At 44.4% G+C, this 19,582-nt stretch overlaps 2 protein-coding genes across 2 annotated transcripts; one reads left to right on the top strand and one right to left on the bottom strand.

Moving 5' to 3' along the window:
* Positions 1-1,898: 1,898 nt before the first annotated feature.
* Positions 1,899-8,935, top strand: LOC142921739 (gap junction gamma-1 protein-like). Its single transcript, XM_076063060.1, has 3 exons — positions 1,899-2,226; positions 3,667-4,131; positions 8,377-8,935. Exons 1-3 carry the CDS (start codon positions 1,925-1,927, stop codon positions 8,555-8,557), a joined length of 948 nt encoding a protein of 315 aa, XP_075919175.1. The 5' UTR covers positions 1,899-1,924; the 3' UTR covers positions 8,558-8,935.
* A 3,886-nt stretch (positions 8,936-12,821) lies between these two features.
* On the bottom strand, positions 12,822-19,065 carry LOC142921729 (uncharacterized). Its single transcript, XM_076063044.1, has 3 exons — positions 18,987-19,065; positions 17,073-17,146; positions 12,822-14,963 (listed from the first exon to the last, which is right to left on the bottom strand). The coding sequence occupies exon 3, from the start codon at positions 14,951-14,953 to the stop codon at positions 13,976-13,978; it is 978 nt and encodes a 325-aa protein (XP_075919159.1). The 5' UTR covers positions 14,954-14,963; positions 17,073-17,146; positions 18,987-19,065; the 3' UTR covers positions 12,822-13,975.
* Between the last annotated feature and the right edge of the window lie 517 nt (positions 19,066-19,582).

The following is a 19,582-nucleotide window of genomic DNA, read 5'->3' on the forward strand; positions in this document are numbered from 1 at the left end:
CAAATTATTATTAATAGAGACAATACAGCACAATAGGAGTGAATTATCTTCTTTGGTTCTTTCGGTAAAGTCACGTAGAATGAGAATAAAATAATAAATTGATAAAATAAAATAACACAATAATATTCTCACGACGTTTCGGCCACAACACAAGCGGCCTTCATCAGGTGAAGGGAGCGAGACTGTCTGGTAGGACAGCGCTGGAGTGAGAGAGCCACGTTCAGATCACGGCTTTTAAGCTGTGTGAGAGGAACAAAGAGCCTTGACGAAGGAATTAGCATAAAATTTAGCATTGAAAAGGCTGAATGATTAGCTTGTGACTGGTCACAGAAATAGCTATGTTAAAAGTCAAAGCATACACATCCGCAGAGGCACCCATTGTTAAAAGGAATTAGCATAGAATTTAGCATTGAAATAGCTAAATTAAGGCATTCGCTTGTAACTGCTACAGAAATAGTTACGTTGAAGTCAGAGCATACACATTCACCGAGGCACTTAGTACAAATCAAAACAGGAGAATTTAGCATTGAAATAACTAGGCGAATTTATCATTGAAATAACTGGGTGATTTGCTAGTGACTGGTCACAGAAATGACTACAAATCTGAGCTATTCACAGTACTATATAGTGAACCAATAAAAACTAAAATATAAATTACCTTCATGTTATCAATAAACTCTATATTCTCCAATCAGCTAAGCTACCAACCATAAGTCGTTATATATCACAATGCTATATGGCGAAAAAATGGGTGGATTCTTACCCTCAAATTTCCGTACCACGGATAGCTACGGGCCCCGTTCAGACGGACGAGTTCGTCCATGGTCGGAACAGAGGAGGGGGAGAGAGACAGCTGCGAAGCCCTAGTATACTCCATGTTGTAAACCATACCATTAACCGTGGTGTGAGAGGTATTAAGAGGCAATGCTGGCGAAAGAGCTGCGGTCTGAAGGTCATCGTAAAATTACAATTAATTAAGAACAGAAATGATTTAACACATCTTTCCAGTGGTTACTGAGCCTGAATCCATCTTCTCGGTTGAAATTGTCTCTGTGCTTGTATATGTGAATGGCCTCATGAACGAATCTCTCATGGTAGCCAGTTGGTTTGCAAAGAACCTCCGTCTTGGAGAAGTCAATGTCATGTGAGCCCACTGAATTGTAACAGTGATCTGCCACGGCAGAGGAGTTCGTCTTACCGTGTTTCAAGTCTGCTTTATGTTCGCGGATGCGATCCGAGATATGTCTTTTGGTTTCTCCAATGTAGCTACTACCACAGAGGCACTTTAGTTTGTAAACGCCCGGGTACTGTATGTCTGGAAGAGCATCTTTTACAGATGGAAGTAAATCACGGATTTTGTGTACTGTGTTGAATCGGACCTGGATCTTGTGTTTATTCAGGATTTTGGAGATCTTTTTAGTGACCCCTGCAATGTAGGGTAAGGTGATGGTTTTGAGTGGCTCCACAAGAGGATCCTTCTTCATGACTGGAGTGATGGCTTTGCGGATTGTGTAGTCGGAGTAGCCATTAGCCCTGAGAGCCTGGTGTATGTGTTTGAGTTCACTGGTAATGTGTTCCTGGTCGGAAATGCATTGGGCTCTATGGTATAGAGTCTTGATGAGGCAGTTCTTCTGGGATGGATGGTGGTGGGAATCCGGTTTCAAGTAAGCATCTGTATGGGTAGCTTTCCTGTAGACAGAGTGGCTCATTGAACCATCATGTCTCCTTTTAATTAAGACATCCAGAAAGGGTAGTTTGACATCTTTTTCGACCTCCATGGTAAATCTGATGGGCAAACGGGATAGGTTTTTTTTATTATCTCTAAAAGTCTTTAAGTTGAAGGTTTGTAAGTAGAGTAGTGCCTGTACAAACTCGGGTGAACGTTTCCCCGCAGCGGCATCGCTGCATCTGACTGGCGGCCACGATGAGCTGGGGCTACCTCACGCAGCTGCTGGAGGAGGTTCATCGGCACTCCACCTTCCTGAGCAAGCTGTGGATCACCACCTTCCTCATCTTTCGCATCATTCTCACGACGGTCGCCGGCGAGTCCATCTACTACGACGAGCAGGGCAGCTTCTCGTGCAACACGGAGCAGCCCGGCTGCGAGAACGTCTGCTACGACAGCTTCGCCCCACTCTCCCAAGTCCGCTTCTGGGTGTTCCAGATCATCGCGGTCGCCACGCCCACCATCATGTACCTCGGCTTCGCCGTGCATCTCATCACCAGGTGCGGAGGTTCCCGGAGGGAGTTTTCACAGCGGGGGAGCTACGGTGGAAATTTGAATGGCTGCCCGCAGTTGGAAATGTTTTAATTTGTTTTTTAATTAGGCTGCGCCGTCGATTTGGTCACGAGTTTGAACGGTGAAAGGGCCGGCAAGGTTTCCCCTTGACTTAGGAACGGAGTTCCGTTCCCGAGCCCCCTGTCAGTATGTCCGAACGGCTAGTTCAGTTCAGGAGGGCGAATGTGCGCTGTGTTTAAACACGCATATGGTCAGCGTCGTAAAATATATTCTGCGGTTCAACAGCAAAAAGGGAAGCATTGTTAAACTCTTCAACAATAAGAAATATAATACATTTGCATGCGATATTATAATTGCATAGTGTATCTATATGTATAAAAGGGAAATTTGTGAATGTGTTCAAAATGTTTAGCGTACTTCCTGACATTTAACAAACTTGAGATTTGCCATGTGGGTACTTTCCATACTGTGCACCATGCAAACATTATAAAAATAGACTTGTTTTTTTTTGGGGGGGGGTGGGGGGGGAATGATGATGAAGTGTGGCGAGAATCGATATCTGGTGAGCTTTTGTGGTATCAATTAAACGGGAATAGGCCGATTCTAAAGAAATCTACAAACTTCAATTCCTTTGCGCGATCTAAAGAATCGAATCTTGGCGCACGAGCGTACGTTTTTTTTCCGCTGCGCTAATTTTTATGAATGAGGTAATGATCATCGTTTTTTTTTCATTTGTATATGTTATGTTTTTAAGTTTTGAGAAGTTTTTCAATATATTTTCCCCCGGGCAACGCCGGGTGCTTCCCGCTAGTAGTAAATAAAGCGTAAAATAAAGGAAGGTAAATATTTTCACTTACCTCGAGTCCCGATGCTGGCTTGCTTGTAGCGCACAGACATCTACACCAACAACCGCCGTTTGCCACTAAGCGGTGGTGACGTCACCACGGTGCTTGTGCCAGGCTACGTGCACGGTAAGGCCACGCACACACAGACACACGCGGACGCACACGGGGCCACACGCGCACAAAGACAAAAATCCCCCATGTAGCCTTCACAGGCTGTCGGGATAAGCGCTGCTCGTGAGCGGCGCCTCAAAGCACACGAGGGGGGTCTATGGCCAAAGCCATGCCGGGCTGCATTTTTCTCCCCAGTTGGCAAAGTTTTTACAAATCGCATCAGCTACTCATTCGAGGCTGAGTCGACCTAGGGTAGGCCCAGGACCGATTCAGATCATTGCCACCGGCACGGACACTTTAAGTGGTCTCTCAGAGGCGACGATCAGAAGTGAAAGTGGAATCCCGGACAGCCTCGTAGCTGTCGCTGTTCGTCGTAATGTCGCGTTTCATAGCGAGTGCATATTTCCATTTGCTCGCGACGTTTCACACCGAGGGGTGAAACTTAAACGCCGCCGCTCTCTGTCGTGGTAGGATCGAGTACAAGCGAGACGAACAAACCAAGCGAGCCAAGCGAGCCGGCGGCCCCGACCGCGTGGTTGAATGCACGGAGAAAGAGGAGGAGAAGGTGGAAGAGGTGGAGGGTGAAGAAGATGGCAAGGGGAAGCAGCACAACGAGCGGTGGTGGATCAAGACGGACGGCCTGATGGTGGCCTACACCCTCCAGCTGCTGGCCCGCACGCTGGCCGAGGTTGGCTTCCTGGTGGGGCAGTACCTGATGTATGGCTTGGAGGTGGCCCCGCGCTTCAAGTGCGTCCGTGACCCCTGCCCGAATAGCGTCGACTGCTTTGTGTCGCGCCCCACAGAGAAGACCGTCTTCCTTCTGGTCATGTACACAGTCGCCAGTCTCAGCCTCCTGCTCGAACTGTCCGAGATTGCCTACCTGGGGCTGGGCACCATCCACGACTCGCTGAGCGGGAGGCACCGGCTACGGAGCAGGTGGGGGGCCTCGCTGGCGCGGTTGGCCACGGTCGGGGGGGGGGGGGGTGCGGAAGAAGTTCGGCGCGCGTACGACCGACTGTGTCGGAGGTTGTCGGCTTCGGTGTTGGATCGCGAGAAACTAAAGCGTCGTCTCGTCAAAGCCGTCAACTTGTAGTAGCGGCGTTGCGTCACGTAAACGAAACGTGCCGGGTCGCTACCGGCTCGACACTCGCCGGCTGCGTGTCAGAGAGTGACCCCCAACTACGCCGACGATTCGAGTTTCCGTGACGTTTCGCCGATGATGACAACAGCAAAAAACATCATGGGACCTCCCTTGCCAGTAACAAAATATAAGAATTGGTTTTACCCTTTCTAGTAATAAAACAGCTGTGTGAACGTGATAACACCAAACGTAAACCTCTTGCAAGGAATCATCTCACTGCATTGGCCACGCACACGGTACTTGTAATGAACATGCAAACAGAAAAAAACATGCTCTGGTAGTCTACGAGATGATGATGCATTGTCTTTGAAACTGATTGTTCCACACCAGAGACAGCTTTCTTTAGAGCCTCGTGTGTCTCACCCCGAGCTGTCAATGTCTTCGTAGTGGCATTGTCCTCTCATCTAACACTGTTTGAGACTAGGCTCTAAACAAAGCTGTCTCTTATTCTTGGTTCTTTCGGTAAAGTCACGTGGAAGGGAAATAATAACGGTTCCGTCAGCTTCCCAACCGCTATATATAGATGTTGTGTATAGTTTATAGTGTAGTGTATAATGTAGTGTATGTGTTGATAGCTATATATATAGATGTTGTGTATAGTTTATAGTGTAGTGTATAATGTAGTGTATGTGTTGATAGCTATGTATATAGATGTGTGTAGTTTATAGTGTAGTATGTAGTGTATGTGTTGATAGCTATGTATATAGATGTTGTGTGTAGTGTATAGTGTAGTGTATAATGTAGTGTATGTGTTGATAGCTATATATATAGATGTTGTGTATAGTTTATAGTGTAGTGTATAATGTAGTGTATGTGTTGATAGCTATGTATATAGATGTGTGTAGTTTATAGTGTAGTATGTAGTGTATGTGTTGATAGCTATGTATATAGATGTTGTGTGTAGTATATAGTGTAGTGTATAATGTAGTGTAATGTAGTGTATGTGTTGATAGCTATGTATATATATGTTGTGTGTATTGTATAGTGTAGTGTATAATGTAGTGTATGTGTTTATAGCTATGCATATAGATGTTGTGTATAGTTTATAGTGTAGTGTATAATGTAGTGTATGTGTTGATAGCTATGTATATAGATGTTGTGTATAGTTTATAGTGTAGTGTATAATGTAGTGTATGTGTTGATAGCTATATATGTTGTGTGTAGTGTATAGTGTATGTGTTGATAGCTATGTATATAGATGTTGTGTGTGTAGTGTATACTGTATAGTGTAGTGTATGTGTTGATAGCTATGTATATAGCTGTTGTGGGTAGTTTATAGTGTAGTGTACAATGTAGTGTATGTGTTTATAGCTATGTATATAGATGTTGTGTTTGTAGTGTATAGTGTAGTGTATGTGTTGATAGCTATGTATATAGATGTTGTGTTTGTAATGTATAGTGTAGTGTATGTGTTGATAGCGATGTATATAGATGTGTGTAGTTTATAGTGTAGTGTATGTGTTGATAGCTATGTATATAGATGTTTGTAGTTTATAGTGTAGTGTATAGTGTAGTGTATGTGTTGATAACTATGTATAGATGTTGTGTGTAGTGTATAGTGTAGTGTATGTGTTGATAGCTATGTATATAGATGTGTGTAGTGTATAGTGTAGTGTATGTGTTGATAGCTATGTATATAGATGTTGTGTATAGTTTATAGTGTAGTGTATAATGTAGTGTATGTGTTGATAGCTATATATATAGATGTTGTGTGTAGTGTATAGTGTAGTGTACGTGTTGATAGCTATGTATATAGATGTGTGTGTAGTGTAGTGTATGTCTTGATAGCTATGTATATAGCTGTTGTGTGTGTAGTGTATACTGTATAGTGTAGTGTATGTGTTGATATCTATGTATATAGATGTTGTGTGTAGTTTATAGTGTAGTGTACAATGTAGTGTATGTGTTGATAGCTATGTATATAGATGTTGTGTTTGTAGTGTATAGTGTAGTGTACGTGTTGATAGCTATATATATGTTGTGTATATTTTATAGTGTAGTGTATGTGTTGATAGCTATGTATATCGATGTTGTGTGTGTAGTGTATAGTGTAGTGTATGTGTTGATAGCTATGTATATAGATTTTGATTTAAAGCTTTCGTGACTGCAGTAATTCATATTCTTAGCTCTTTCGGTAAAGTCACGTTGAAGGGAAACAATAAAATAATACAATATATATAAAACAATAAAAATTCTCATGACGTTTCGACCATAACACAAACGGTCGTCATCAGGTGTGTCGGTTCGCATTAATTAATTAATTTTTTGCAGTGTTTTTATTTATTTAAAAAAAACGTTAGCGCCACGCGCAGCGATTTGGCAGTTTATTTAGAAGGACGAGTCCATCTATGTTCTGAAAAGAGGAGGGGGGAGACGAAAAATTAATGTATGCTGTCTGAAAGCCACTGTAAGCGTGAACAATCAATTAAGACCTGAAATGGTTAATCAAATCTTTCCAATGATTGCTAAGCCAGAATCCATCTTCTCGGTTGGAATTGTCTCTGTGCTTGTATATGTGGATAGCCTCATGAACGAATCTCTCATGGTAGCCAGATGGCTTACAAAGAACCTCTGTCTTGGAAAAGTCAATGTCATGTGAGCCTACTGAATTATAACAATGATCTGCCACGGCCGAGGTGTTAGTCCTACCATGTTTAAGGTCTGCTTTGTGTTCACGGATGCGGTCCGAACCATGGCGTTTGGTTTCTCCAATGTAACTACTACCACAGAGGCAACTTAGTTTGTAGACACCAGGGTACTGTATGTCCGGAATCACATCTTTTACAGACGGAACCAGATCAGGGATTTTATGTAATGTGTTGAAACGGACCTGGATCTTGTGTTTATTCAAGATTTTAGAGATCTTTTTTGTGATCTCCGCAATGTAGGGTAAAGTGATGGTTTTGAAAGGCTCCTCAAGAGGGTCCTTCATGGTTTGAGTGATAGCTTTGCGGATTGTATAGTCGGAGTAACCATTAGCCTTAAGAGCTTGGTGTACGTGCTTGAGTTCACTGCCTATGTGTTCCTGGTCGGATATGCATTGGGCTCTATGGTGCAGAGTCTTGATGAGAGAATTCTTCTGTGATGGATGGTGGTGGGAATCCGGTTTTATTGTTTTATATATTTTTTATTATTTTATTGTTTCCCTTCAACGTGACTTTACCGAAAGAGCTAAGAATATGTATATAGATGTTGTGTGCACTATACACTGCACTATACACTGTACTATACACTACACTATACACTGCACTATACACTGCACTATACACTACATTACAATACACTGCACTATCCACTGCACTATCCACTGCACTATATACTACACTATACACTGCACTATACACTACACTATACACTGCACTATTCACTACACTATACACTATACACTGCACTATACACTGCGCTATACACTACACTATACACTACACTATACACTACACTATACACTACAGTACACTATAAACTACACTATACACTACTATCCACTGCACTATACACTACACTATGCACTGCACTATACACTACACTATACACTACACTATACACTACACTGTACACTACACTACACACTACAGTACACTATACACTACACTATACACTACTATCCACTGCACTATACACTACACTATGCACTGCACTATACACTACACTATACACTACACTGTACACTACACTACACACTACAGTACACTATACACTACACTATACACTACTATCCACTGCACTATACACTACACTATGCACTGCACTATACACTACACTATACTATACACTGCACTATACACTACACTATACACTGCACTATACACTACTATACACTACGCTATACACTACACTATACACTACACTATACACTACTATACACTACACTATACACTGCACTTTATACTACTATACATTACACTATACACTGCACTTTATACTACACTATACACTGCACTATACATGCGATATAACCAAAAAAACCCTCTATCATGGAGAGTGTATATATATTTTTTTGTTAATGAAAATACTCTTCTTGAAATTCGACTCGTTTCTAGGGTCGCAGATGCCGTCGAGCCGGAATCGACGACGGGTCCCAGAGCGATGTCACCGTCAGAATTGTGGCAGCTCCTTGACGAGGTGCAGCAACTTCAGACGGAGCTGGGAGTGACGTCGAGGCCCCACCAGGAGCCCCCCGAGCAAGACGCTGGCGACGCCTCCCGCAAGTCTTGGGTTTAGCGTGCTAGTATTACTCTCGGGCGTCGTTATCGCTCAATCGCTTTTTGCCATCCCACGTTCCATTTACTCGGCCCCCCCAATGCGCCGCCGCCATTTGGATCGTCTCGACTTTGAAGGTCTTCTTGACATTCTTCCGTCGAGATTCAATCGGAGGCGACCGTCTGCGCTTTTACGATTCGAGCGGCAGAGCGCGGGCACCCCGCTAACCCGCTCGCGACGGCACGGGGGGCACGCCGGCACCCAGCCTCGTGGCTCGGGGGATTCGGCGCTGGGTTTGTAACCCAGAGCGTTGAGAGTTCAAATCTCCTTAGAACGCGTTTTGTGTGGCATTGTGGCTTTCGCATTCGGCCAACGTATAAATGCACGAGTCGGGGGGGGGGGGGGGGGGAATGTTTGCGTGAGTTTTTAATCAATATGGAGGTGTGTTTTGATTAAAGCAACCCAAATATTTTTGTTACTTTAGCTTACTTCTTAATTTGCGTGAGTTTCTGTTTTCGTTGTTTTGTTAAACTTCCTCGTTCATCGGTGGATAAGAGGGCCTGAGTTTAGCGGGCACGTCGTTATTATACCGTAACAGCCTGCTCCGATTTATATTTTGTCAAACCAAAAGGCGTTTAAGATGCTGGCTATGCGGTTTGTGAACAGCTGTGGCCAGATCTGAACGGCAGGTGACACAGTGTTGTATGTATTGTTTTTCTGAAAAATATTCAATAATTTGGGAAATGTAAATTATTATTGTGTATTTCATGTTAATTGATGCTAATTGAGTAAGTTTAATGTGATCAATCGCACACACCCACTAAACACACGCACACCCCCACTAAACACAGACACGTAGGTAAAATAAAATAAATGAAAACTAAATTAAATCACGACGTTTTGGAGGCAACACAAGCTTCCGTTTTCAGATGGAAACCGTCAGCAATATTGCTTTGATACCAGGCTACAGTCTACATTAGTGGTTTATTATTTTATTTTATGATAGACAACAACCGCCATTGGTCACTAAGTGGTGGTGACGTCACCACGACGCTTGTGCCAGGCTATGTGCACCTTGAGGCCAAGTGAAGTGTCGAACGCCCGCTGGCATGTCACGGGGCAGACCCAGGTGCCACTGGTCGACTGACTGAGATGACTGAGATGACTGGCTGATGCACCACCTGTGCCCCCTACTGTGCCAACTTGCTGTGCTTTAGACAGACACACAGACAGGACAGGCAGACAGACACAGACAAGAGGAACACAGAACAGAGAAAGAAAGACAGAGAGACACAGGCAGAGAGAGACACAGAGGCAAACAGAGATACAGACGTACAGAGAGATGTTGAATCGAACACACTTAACTCGCTCCATTGAAAGAGATTCCTCGATCTTTGCCCATCCCCGAAAGTCTTCTAGTTTCTATTTATTTCATTGTGTGTGGTGTGTACATGTAAGCAATGTGGGATATCGATGTACACGGATATGAACAAGATCAGCAGACAAGACGTCTTTCATACTCTTTGGTTCTTTCAGTAAAGTCACGTAGGTAGAAAAAATAATAATAAAAAAAGAAATCACGATGTTTCGATCACAACACGAGCAGTCATCCTCAGGCGAAACATCCCGACATTGTCGCGGCAGAAGTCACGTGAGTTACAGAACGTGACAAAGGTGCTCCCCCCCCCCCCCCCCCCCGTGGCTCGCCCCGCTCAGCTGAGCATTGTTTTAATGCGGTGGGCTCACGTGAAATGTATTCTGTAAAAGGAAGGTACTTTGAAAACCCACTGGCTTTACTCTTTTACAGTGAGGGAAAAAAGTATTTGATCCCCTGCTCATTTTGTACGTTTGCCCACTGACAAAGAAATTATCAGTATATAATTTTAATGGTAGGTTTATTTGAACAGTGAGAGACAGAATAACAACAACAAAATCCGGAAAAAGGCATGTCAAAAATGTTATAATTTGATTTGCATTTTAATGAGGGAAATAAGTATTTGACCCCTCTGCAAAACATGACTTAGTACTTGGTGGCAAAACCGTTGTTGGCAATTACAGAGGTCAGACGTTTATTGTAGTTGGCCACCAGGTTTGCACACATCTCAGGAGGGATTTTGTCCCACTCCTCTTTGCAGATCTCCAAGTCCTTAAGGTTTCAAGGCTGACGTTTGGCAACTCAATCTTCAGCTCCCTCCACAGATTTTCTATGGGATGAAGGTCTGGAGACTGGCTAGGCCACTCCAGAACCTTAATGTGCTTCTTCTTGAGCCACTCCTTTGTTGCCTTGGCCGTGTTTTTTGGGTCATTGTCATGCTGGAATACCCATCCACGACCCATTTTCAATGCCCTGGCTGAGGGAAGGAGGCTCTCACCCAAGATTTGACGGTACATGGTCCCGTCCATCGTCCTTTTGATGCGGTGAAGTTGTCCGGTCCCCTTATCAGAAAAACACCCCCAAAGAATAATGTTTCCACCTCCATGTTTGACGGTGGGGATGGTGTTCTTGGGGTCATAGGCAGCATTCCTCCTCCAAACACGGCGAGTTGAGTTGATGCCAAAGAGCTCCATTTTGGTCTCATCTGACCACAACACTTTCACCCAGTTGTCCTCTGAATCATTCAGATGTTCATTGCCAAACTTCAGACGGGCATGTATATGTGCTTTCTTGAGCAGGGGGACCTTGCGGGCGCTGCAGGATTTCAGTCCTTCACGGCATAGTGTGTTACCAATTGTTTCCTTGGTGACTATGGTCCCAGCTGCTTTGAGATCATTGACAAGATCCTTCCGTGTAGTTCTGGGCTGATTCCTCAGCGTTCTAATGATCATTGCAACTCCACGAGGTGAGATCTTGCATGGAGCCCCAGGCCGAGGGAGATTGACAGTTCTTTTGTGTTTCTTCCATTTGCGAATAATCGCACCAACTGTTGTCACCTTCTCACCAAGCTGCTTGGCAATGGTCTTGTAGCCCATTACAGCCTTGTGTAGGTCTACAATCTTGTCCCTGACATCCTTGGAGAGCTCTTTGGTCTTGGCTATGGTGGAGAGTTTGGAATCTGATTGATTGATTACTTCTGTGGACAGATGTCTTTTATGTATACAGGTAACAAGCTGAGATTAGGAGCACCCCCTTTAAGAGTGTGCTCCTAATCTCAGCTCGTTACCTGTATAAAAGACACCTGTTGTTATTCTGTCTCTCACTGTTCAAATAAACCTACCATTAAAATTATAGACTGATCATTTCTTTGTCAGTGGGCAAACGTACAAAATCAGCAGGGGATCAAATACTTTTTTCCCTCACTGTATATAAGTGTTGTGTCCTTAACTAACCACACGGAGACATCTGGTTGAGGCAACGCATTTATTATAACTCTTTCGAACTCGGCTCTACACACTACTGAAACACGAAGGGGTACGTCCCCTTCCTCCCGATCGCCTACGGGAGTGACAGCCTACCTTCTATCGCAGCCTGCACACTCCGGGCTCTGCTACCCACAGGTCCCTTAGCCCGGCGTTAAGGGAAGACTGGATGAACCGTCATAGCCAGGGTATGGGAGCTCACCTCTGGTCTGCTACAACCCGGCTCTGGCTAGAGCCTGGGGAGGGTCCCAGGGTGTCCGAGCCACCTAGGTCCGCTACAACCCGACTCTAACAAGAGCCTCGGTTGAGGGTCCCCGGGTGCCGGTCCAGTCTTCAGGTCTTCGGATGTCTTCAGGCTTGAGTTAGCGAACACTGCCTCGGCCCGTCCAGAGGGCCGGCCTTTTATCCCCAGGTCGGGGTCACCCCTCCCCTCCTGACCCCCCCCCCCCTCCCAGAACCTTCTGAAAGGTCTTAAGGGGCCTTAGGGACGGGTGGGGGGTCAGGGGTGTCAGTCTCCGTTCACAGGGGGGGGGGGGGGTTAACCTTTGGTCGACCCCTACGCACCGCGCTCTCTCTCGGCTGCCCCGTTGACCCGTGAACGTGGTGGCAGGTCAGCTTACAGTGCCTTGTTATGGCGCTTACGCACAACTTCGTGACGAACACTGCACGTTCCGTCATTTTCATGCATGGGGTGCTGCAAACCTACGCGCCCCCTGCATGAACGACGAAGGCGCAGGAACAGACGTTCAATCGTGTTGAAATCGATCTGCAGACGACGGTCTTCTCGCAAGCTTTGTGTCGCCTCATCTCGATCCCGCGATCCCAACCAGGTGAAAGTCCGCATCGAACCGAACCCCTGGCAAAGCCATCTACTTAACGACGAGAGAAAATTCACACGAAATATCGTTTTCAATGAATAAGCTGTTAATGAAGAAATACAATTATTTAATTCAAAACATAATACAATTCAAAGTTGTTTCATTTTCAAACTTCAAAACGGAGCATTGAGAGCTTGCGTGGATGCGTCGTTCTTGTGCAATTTATTTCGTGATTTTCCTGGCCCAAGGCCGCAAATGGTTGTGAGGGGCGCCGCAGGCGGTCAGCCTTGCTTCAACCCTTGGTTGTGAACATCCAGACGTTAATCAGCAAGGAGCATTTCTAGTCCTAGTTCGACAAAATCTACGTCAACACGTAATACAAAACTACAATTTGTGTTGTAGAGAATGAATCTCCTCTACGTGTAACCTTTGAGAGGTATGCCATGTAACTGATTAATGATCCGAGTGTGCTCCCTATTTCAAAGACAATGAGTTGCTCCAGAGGGAGAAGCTTCCTGAAAACACAAAATACCCTTTGACCTGTATGACAAGAACAATGAGTCTCACCTGAGTTATCTGTACAGGTTACTTCCAAAACACACACTTTGTCCTAACATCACTTATTCAATGTTTAACCCTCATAGACAAAATGGTACATGTATGCACACAATCAGACAAGTATTATTGACAGGCATATTAACAAAATTCAATTACTACACTGAAATATACTGCATCAGGTTACATCGCATTAACAAGAAGCTATTTTAGTATGTACAACATACTATTGCGCCATTCAAAACGAGTAGGCCATTGCATACTGGCGTCTGGGTCAAAATTTATCAAATTCTAAACATTACCTACAAACTCCACAACTAAGATGCCACATCAACCATCGCCTCCTACTGACAGGCTCTTGTGCACATGCAGGCCGGAGCAGGGCCACCACCTTGTGCCACACAGGGGCAGCTGCTACTTGGGGATGCTCTTCGAGTGTTTGAGACGAGATACGACACAAAACTCCGAATTGCCGAGGCGATTAAGCAAGCACCATATAAATGGAATTATTAGAACCTAGTAAATGCTTGGGAGCTTATTCGACTCTCGCTCCTGGTTAGAGATCTACCCAACCCACAGGTCCACAAAGACTGGCCGCTCTTACCCTGCAGGTTGAACCTAGGAATTGAGTGTTCAACTTCATTCTTGTCATTAAAGGCCTGTGATAAAGGTGCATCTATTGGAGCGACATCGTTTCAAGCTTACACATCTACCGGGTCTCCATTTGAGTTGTATTGTCTCGGAGGAAGTCCACCCACACCTCCACTTCCACAAACTGCTGGGAGTTGCCTCGCTCTGCCTCACAGTCAGAATTCACCTCCTGCTTCACGTTGCCTCCATCGATGTGAAGGTCCCATTTTGGAGCTGAATCTTCATCTTCACATTTTACCCTCACTTCTTCGCTCTTCACTTCTTCACATTTCACCTTGACCTCTTCAGATTTCACCTCGATACCTTTAAAAGTGTCCAAGCTGGGATTTTCTTCCGGTTGTTTCATGAGGGATGGGCTCATTGCGTCACTTTGACTTTCACAAGCTGATTTCAGACTCCACTCCTTGTGGATCTTCTGATGCTTTTGTGTTCTCTGGTGTACTTTAAGATTTGATGAACGTGCAAACGCCTTCCCACACACACTGCACTTGAAGGGTTTCTCTCCCGTGTGTGTTCTCTGGTGTTCTACAAGAAGAGATGAACGTGCAAACGCCTTCCCACACACACTGCACTTGAAGGGTTTCTCTCCCGTGTGTGTTCTCTGGTGTGCTACAAGAGTAGATAACTGTGCAAACGCCTTCCCACACACACTGCACTTGAAGGGTTTCTCTCCCGTGTGTGTTCTCTGGTGTTCTACAAGAAGAGATGAACGTGCAAACGCCTTCCCACACACACTGCACTTGAAGGGTTTCTCTCCCGTGTGTGTTCTCTGGTGTATTACAAGAACAGATAACTGTGCAAACGCCTTCCCACACACACTGCACTTGAAGGGTTTCTCTCCCGTGTGTGTTCTCTGGTGTTCTACAAGAGTAGATGAACGTGCAAACGCCTTCCCACACACATTGCACTTGAAGGGTTTCTCTCCTGTGTGAGTTCTCTCGTGCCGTGTCAAATTTCCAGTACGATCCGTGCTGTATGCACACCAGTCACAATGTTGCCTTGTAGTAACGAGCTGCGCCGAGCGCCTTTGCTCCATCAGACCAATTCTGCAGAGGAAGCGTCAGAGGAAGCGTCAGCTGCAGACATAAAAATATAATATCTACACCATCTACACGTCAGTATCGATACACAGAGGAAAGCATATATACACAGTAAAACGTGACTTACACGTCTATACTTATTCATATAGTCATGATATAGTGGAAAAGTGTCCCAAATTCAACACACGGGCTGTTATGGCACACAATACAGAGGGAAAATGGTTACAAACATGCCTGGAAGCCCTCGTATCTTCAAAATGAATGTTAACCAAAAACTCCGAGCACACAATTTCAGCTGTCTGGCTTCAAAAGGAATATTTATGAAAGCTAACTTCAGCTGACATAGCAAAGGGTGTTTAAAATAATACTATTTGTGTTATGCAGAAATGCATAAATTAATGTTCAATCGCAACTTAGAGGTGTGAAGACAGGCACAGATGTCCTTGAATGCTGGGGATGAACAGATCCGACTTCAGCTGCACGTGTGTGCTGTGTTAACTTCCTGACTCCATTCTTACAAAGAGTTGCAGAGGAAAACAAAACTAAACTACTGTTTTGATATAACCTCCGTGCTCAATAGAGTTAATAGACTTTACTGCAAACACAAACTTGACACTGTCACACACTCAAGAGGCGGAGCCAGGATTTTCAGGTAGGGGGGGCAACCCCTCCAGCAATGAAAAATGATAATTGTTAGTAAGTAAGGAGTTGTTAGTAAGGAGTTGTTAGTAAGTAATGACTTGTCCCTTACTTTTTATTCGACGCGTGTGATCGGCATTGCGCTCGCTGAAGGTGTTTGCCTTCAGGGAAGTCGTGTACTCTGTATACTCAACTGCGCAAAATTCTGTGAGTCGCTTACAATTGTTTTGCCGTTACTTATTGCCAATTATGGACTCGGACTGTTGTACTCTCATAGAGTCCCTGGCACGTAATAATATGCCACACGGTGGCAGTGGGGGTCACAAAATGCTGATTTATCTATATATATGAAAGGGAAATGTGTGGATACGTGTGTCTGTTTGAAATGTTTAGCATACTTCCCAACGTGCCACACACTTGAAATTTGGCATGTGGGTATGTTTCATACCGTACACAATGTAAAAAAATATAAAAATGGTCTTTTGTATTTTGGGGGGGGAATGACCATGAAGTGTCTGGCGTCAACCCGCAACACCTCTGAGTTAAGCGCTCTGCAATGCTTAGAGCTGTTAACAGCGTGCCGGGAGATTTTAGTTGGCGCTTCGCTCCTGGCCGATGAAGCCATTGGCTTCTCGGAGTTCAACACACATCCTCCGTGCGAAGAACGGGTAGAACTGCTATCTAAAATATGAAGCAGAACATTCCATCTGTTTGTTTGTGTGAAGCAGGAAAAACCTCTCCAATGCTGAGCTCTGGCGTCATGAAAATTTGCACAGCTAACACGGTCTGGAATTTCTAAGTGAACGTGACTATTTTCAGCTCGCCACGTCATTATTCCCTTCCCAAGTGGCCAAAATCGACCTAACGTAGAAGTCGGGTAAGGTTGAATTTCCTTGAGTGAAAACATCCGATTTAGGTAAATTTATTTGTTTCGGCTTTTTTCTTTCTATTTCAGTGAAATAGAAGAGAATGTGAAGTTAATCCAAGACAAGAATCCAAGTCCCGGGCGAAGCTGGGTAGTAAAGCTCGTTACTAATAAACCCCAATGATCCTATCAAAATTAGGGATTTCGATCGAATCGTTGGGGGGGCACGTGCCACCCCACCCCCACTGCCTCCACCACTGTCACACACTGGTATGATTCACAGGTGGTGGTTTGTCCAGACCCATGCCTGGCCACCTTCACCTGCTCAGTATTAATGCTTCCTCACTCCACCAAGTAGTTAATTGAGGATCAATCAACACAGCCGAGGCTGCGTGTCTCTCTTTCTCCCCGTGGTCGTGTGGATTTCCTTCCCGATCTCCCGGTCTCCCCTCTACATGTAGAGAATGAACACCGCCATGCATCTAGAGTGAACACCGCCATGCGTCTAGAGTGAACACCACCAAGCGTCTAGAGTGAATACCACCCCGTGTCTAGAGTGAACACCGCCACGCGTCTATAGTGAACACCACCACGCTGTTGACAAGCCCCACCTTGTTGTTATTGTTGTTGTGGGCAGGTTGCTTCTGAAAACAAGAGCGGTACAGCAGCTCAACGCGGGCGTGGCCTGGTAAAAAAATAAAAAAACTGTGAATATTAAAAAAAAAAGTTACAAAGTAGCGAGCCAGGTGAAGAGAAATTAAAACTTAAGCAAGATACTCTTTGGTTCTTTTGGTAAATTCACGTAGAAAAAATAATTTAATTAAAAGTTTCAGTTTCATTTATTTGGTATAGCCCTGTGAGCCATTCGGCTCTTGAATCGGGTGCAACCGCAACAAACAAAAAACATGAACAAGAAAACATCTTGAAGTGACTATGTGACTGTGCAAACAGAAAATCCAGGGAAAAACAGCAAAATATTCCACAAAAAGCACCGTACACCAACGCTGTGTGCAAATAGCATACGACGTTTCGATTGCAACACAAGCAATCATCATCAGGTACAAATGAAAGAGAAAACAAACCTAGTAAACTTAGAAATGTAATGCAATACAACACAGAGAGTCGGCTAACATAACAGTCAACACCCCACCTGGTTGATAACATTCTTCCAAAGATTGCTCAATTTGAGAGACAAAACACAGACACAGAGACTCATAGAGAGAGATAACAGAGACACACAGAGAGAGATACACACATAGGCACAGAGAAATAACGCCTCTGTGTTGAGGCCTTAAATAGAGAGAGAGGGGGGCAGAGAGGGGAGGGGGTGTAGAGATATTAGCATGTCAATGCAAGGCCGTAGCCATGGAGTCAACATTGGGGGGGACCAAATCTTCCAGGGGGTCTGGGGTCCCCCGCAGAAAAAAAAATCTAAATTTGAAAACTAATTTCCTGACATTTCATAAAATATTGAAAAATTTCACTAATACATGGGATGGATTTTTTTATTTGATACAATAATGTATAATGTTGTATTACATTGCTCTGTTTTTTCTTTTTTACCTTTTCTTGTTTCATAGTATGTAATGGCAGAGATTAGGGTTCATAAAGTACACTGCAATCATATAAACAGAAATCTATGCATTGTTATATGAAGACAAGTCCACATTTTGTGGCCAAGGTTTAGCAAATTGTTTTTATTAACATAGCATCGCAATTATTCTTTTAAAAAATATTTTTATAGCAATATATTGGGTGGACATTTTGAGCATATTTGATTATTGGGGGGGGATATGTCCCCCCCCCCATATAATATAATTATTATAACATATTATAATTACAGCCTTGTGTCAATGAGAGATTTGGAACTTTGGTGACTGCAGGAATAATAACACGAGGACACAGAGAGAGAGAGAGAAAGCACACTTATGTTCTTGGTTCTTTCGGTAAAGTCACGTAGAAGGGAAACAATAAAATAATAAAAATATTAAACAATACAATTCTCACGACGTTTCGACAACACAAGCAATCATCATCAGGTGCAAAAACCATAGCAAGAAAATGTTCTTGCTGTGGTTTCCTGCTGTGGTTTCTTATTTTATTGTTTCCCTTCTACGTGGTGACTTTACCGAAAGAACCAAGAATATGAATCCCTGCAGTCACGAAAGCTTTAAATCAAAACCACACTTAATCAAATAAACTGAGTAAAATTTGGAAATGTAATGCAATCCAACACAGAAAGTCGGTCAACACACAATGAACGCATAGCCTGGTAGATTACTTTCTTACAAAGATTGCTCAACTAAGCGAGATAATTGAAGCAAACGCGATCAGGCGAGGGCAGGAGGCAAGGCCCCGCGTGGCTAGGCCCTGCGTTGTAAAGTTCCAACCTGGACATCGATTCCCATGCTCGCTGCTACTCAACTGACATCCCTATGAGAGAGAGAGAGGCTCTACCTTGGTAAACAACAACAACAACCACCACAACCACCACCACAACGACAATCGCAATGAGAATTTCTCACCTCGGATTTCAGTTCACGCGCAGAGCGGCAGATTCCTGTTACCTCGTGACGTCACGCAGCAGCAGGAGATGACGTCACTTGCGTGGTACAAGAACACTCCCCTCCCGCAACGAGCGGGTCTTAATTTAAATAAATTATGTTAATGAGCCCGGCCCATACGTGGAGGGATGGGGCGTGGGTGCTGAACCCGTCGCAATAAACTCGCGACGGTCGACACGAACACATTATGTTAATGAGCCGCCAGTCACCGGGCGTAGCTTTGCCCAAATAAGGATTGTACTTGAACAGATAACGCAAGTTGACCCAGGCAGAGGTGACGTCACGCTCAAGGGCGCGGTAGACGGGGTGGGGTGACTACCTTGGTGACATGACGTCACTGGCGAGGTACACCTCCCCCTGGCGTTTCACGCCGATGAGGTAATGCTGAGTAGTGACGTCACAGAGCGGGATTGGAGTTTAAGTTGATTTAGATTAATTTTCCATTGCTCCCTCCCTTGAACTCAGCAACAACAACGTGGACATTGCATCCCACTGGGATTTTTAGCACACAGCGTTGGTGTACGGTGCTTTTTTCAGGAACATTTTGCTGTTTTTCA

This window comes from Petromyzon marinus, unplaced genomic scaffold (genome assembly GCF_048934315.1).
Source record: "Petromyzon marinus isolate PM22_M1 ecotype Great Lakes invasive population unplaced genomic scaffold, UKy_Petmar_22M1.pri1.0 PM_G_Scaffold_88, whole genome shotgun sequence".
Lineage (NCBI taxonomy): Eukaryota > Metazoa > Chordata > Hyperoartia > Petromyzontiformes > Petromyzontidae > Petromyzon > Petromyzon marinus.

Coding starts and splice junctions, on each gene's coding strand:
- LOC142921739 (XM_076063060.1), top strand. CDS start 1,925: ATGAGCTGGGGCTACCTCACGCAGCTGCTGGAGGAGGTTCATCGGCAC. Junction 2,227..3,666: donor GCCGTGCATCTCATCACCAG/GTGCGGAGGTTC, acceptor CTGTCGTGGTAG/GATCGAGTACAAGCGAGACG. Junction 4,132..8,376: donor AGGCACCGGCTACGGAGCAG/GTGGGGGGCCTC, acceptor ACTCGTTTCTAG/GGTCGCAGATGCCGTCGAGC.
- LOC142921729 (XM_076063044.1), bottom strand. CDS start 14,953: ATGGAGCAAAGGCGCTCGGCGCAGCTCGTTACTACAAGGCAACATTGT.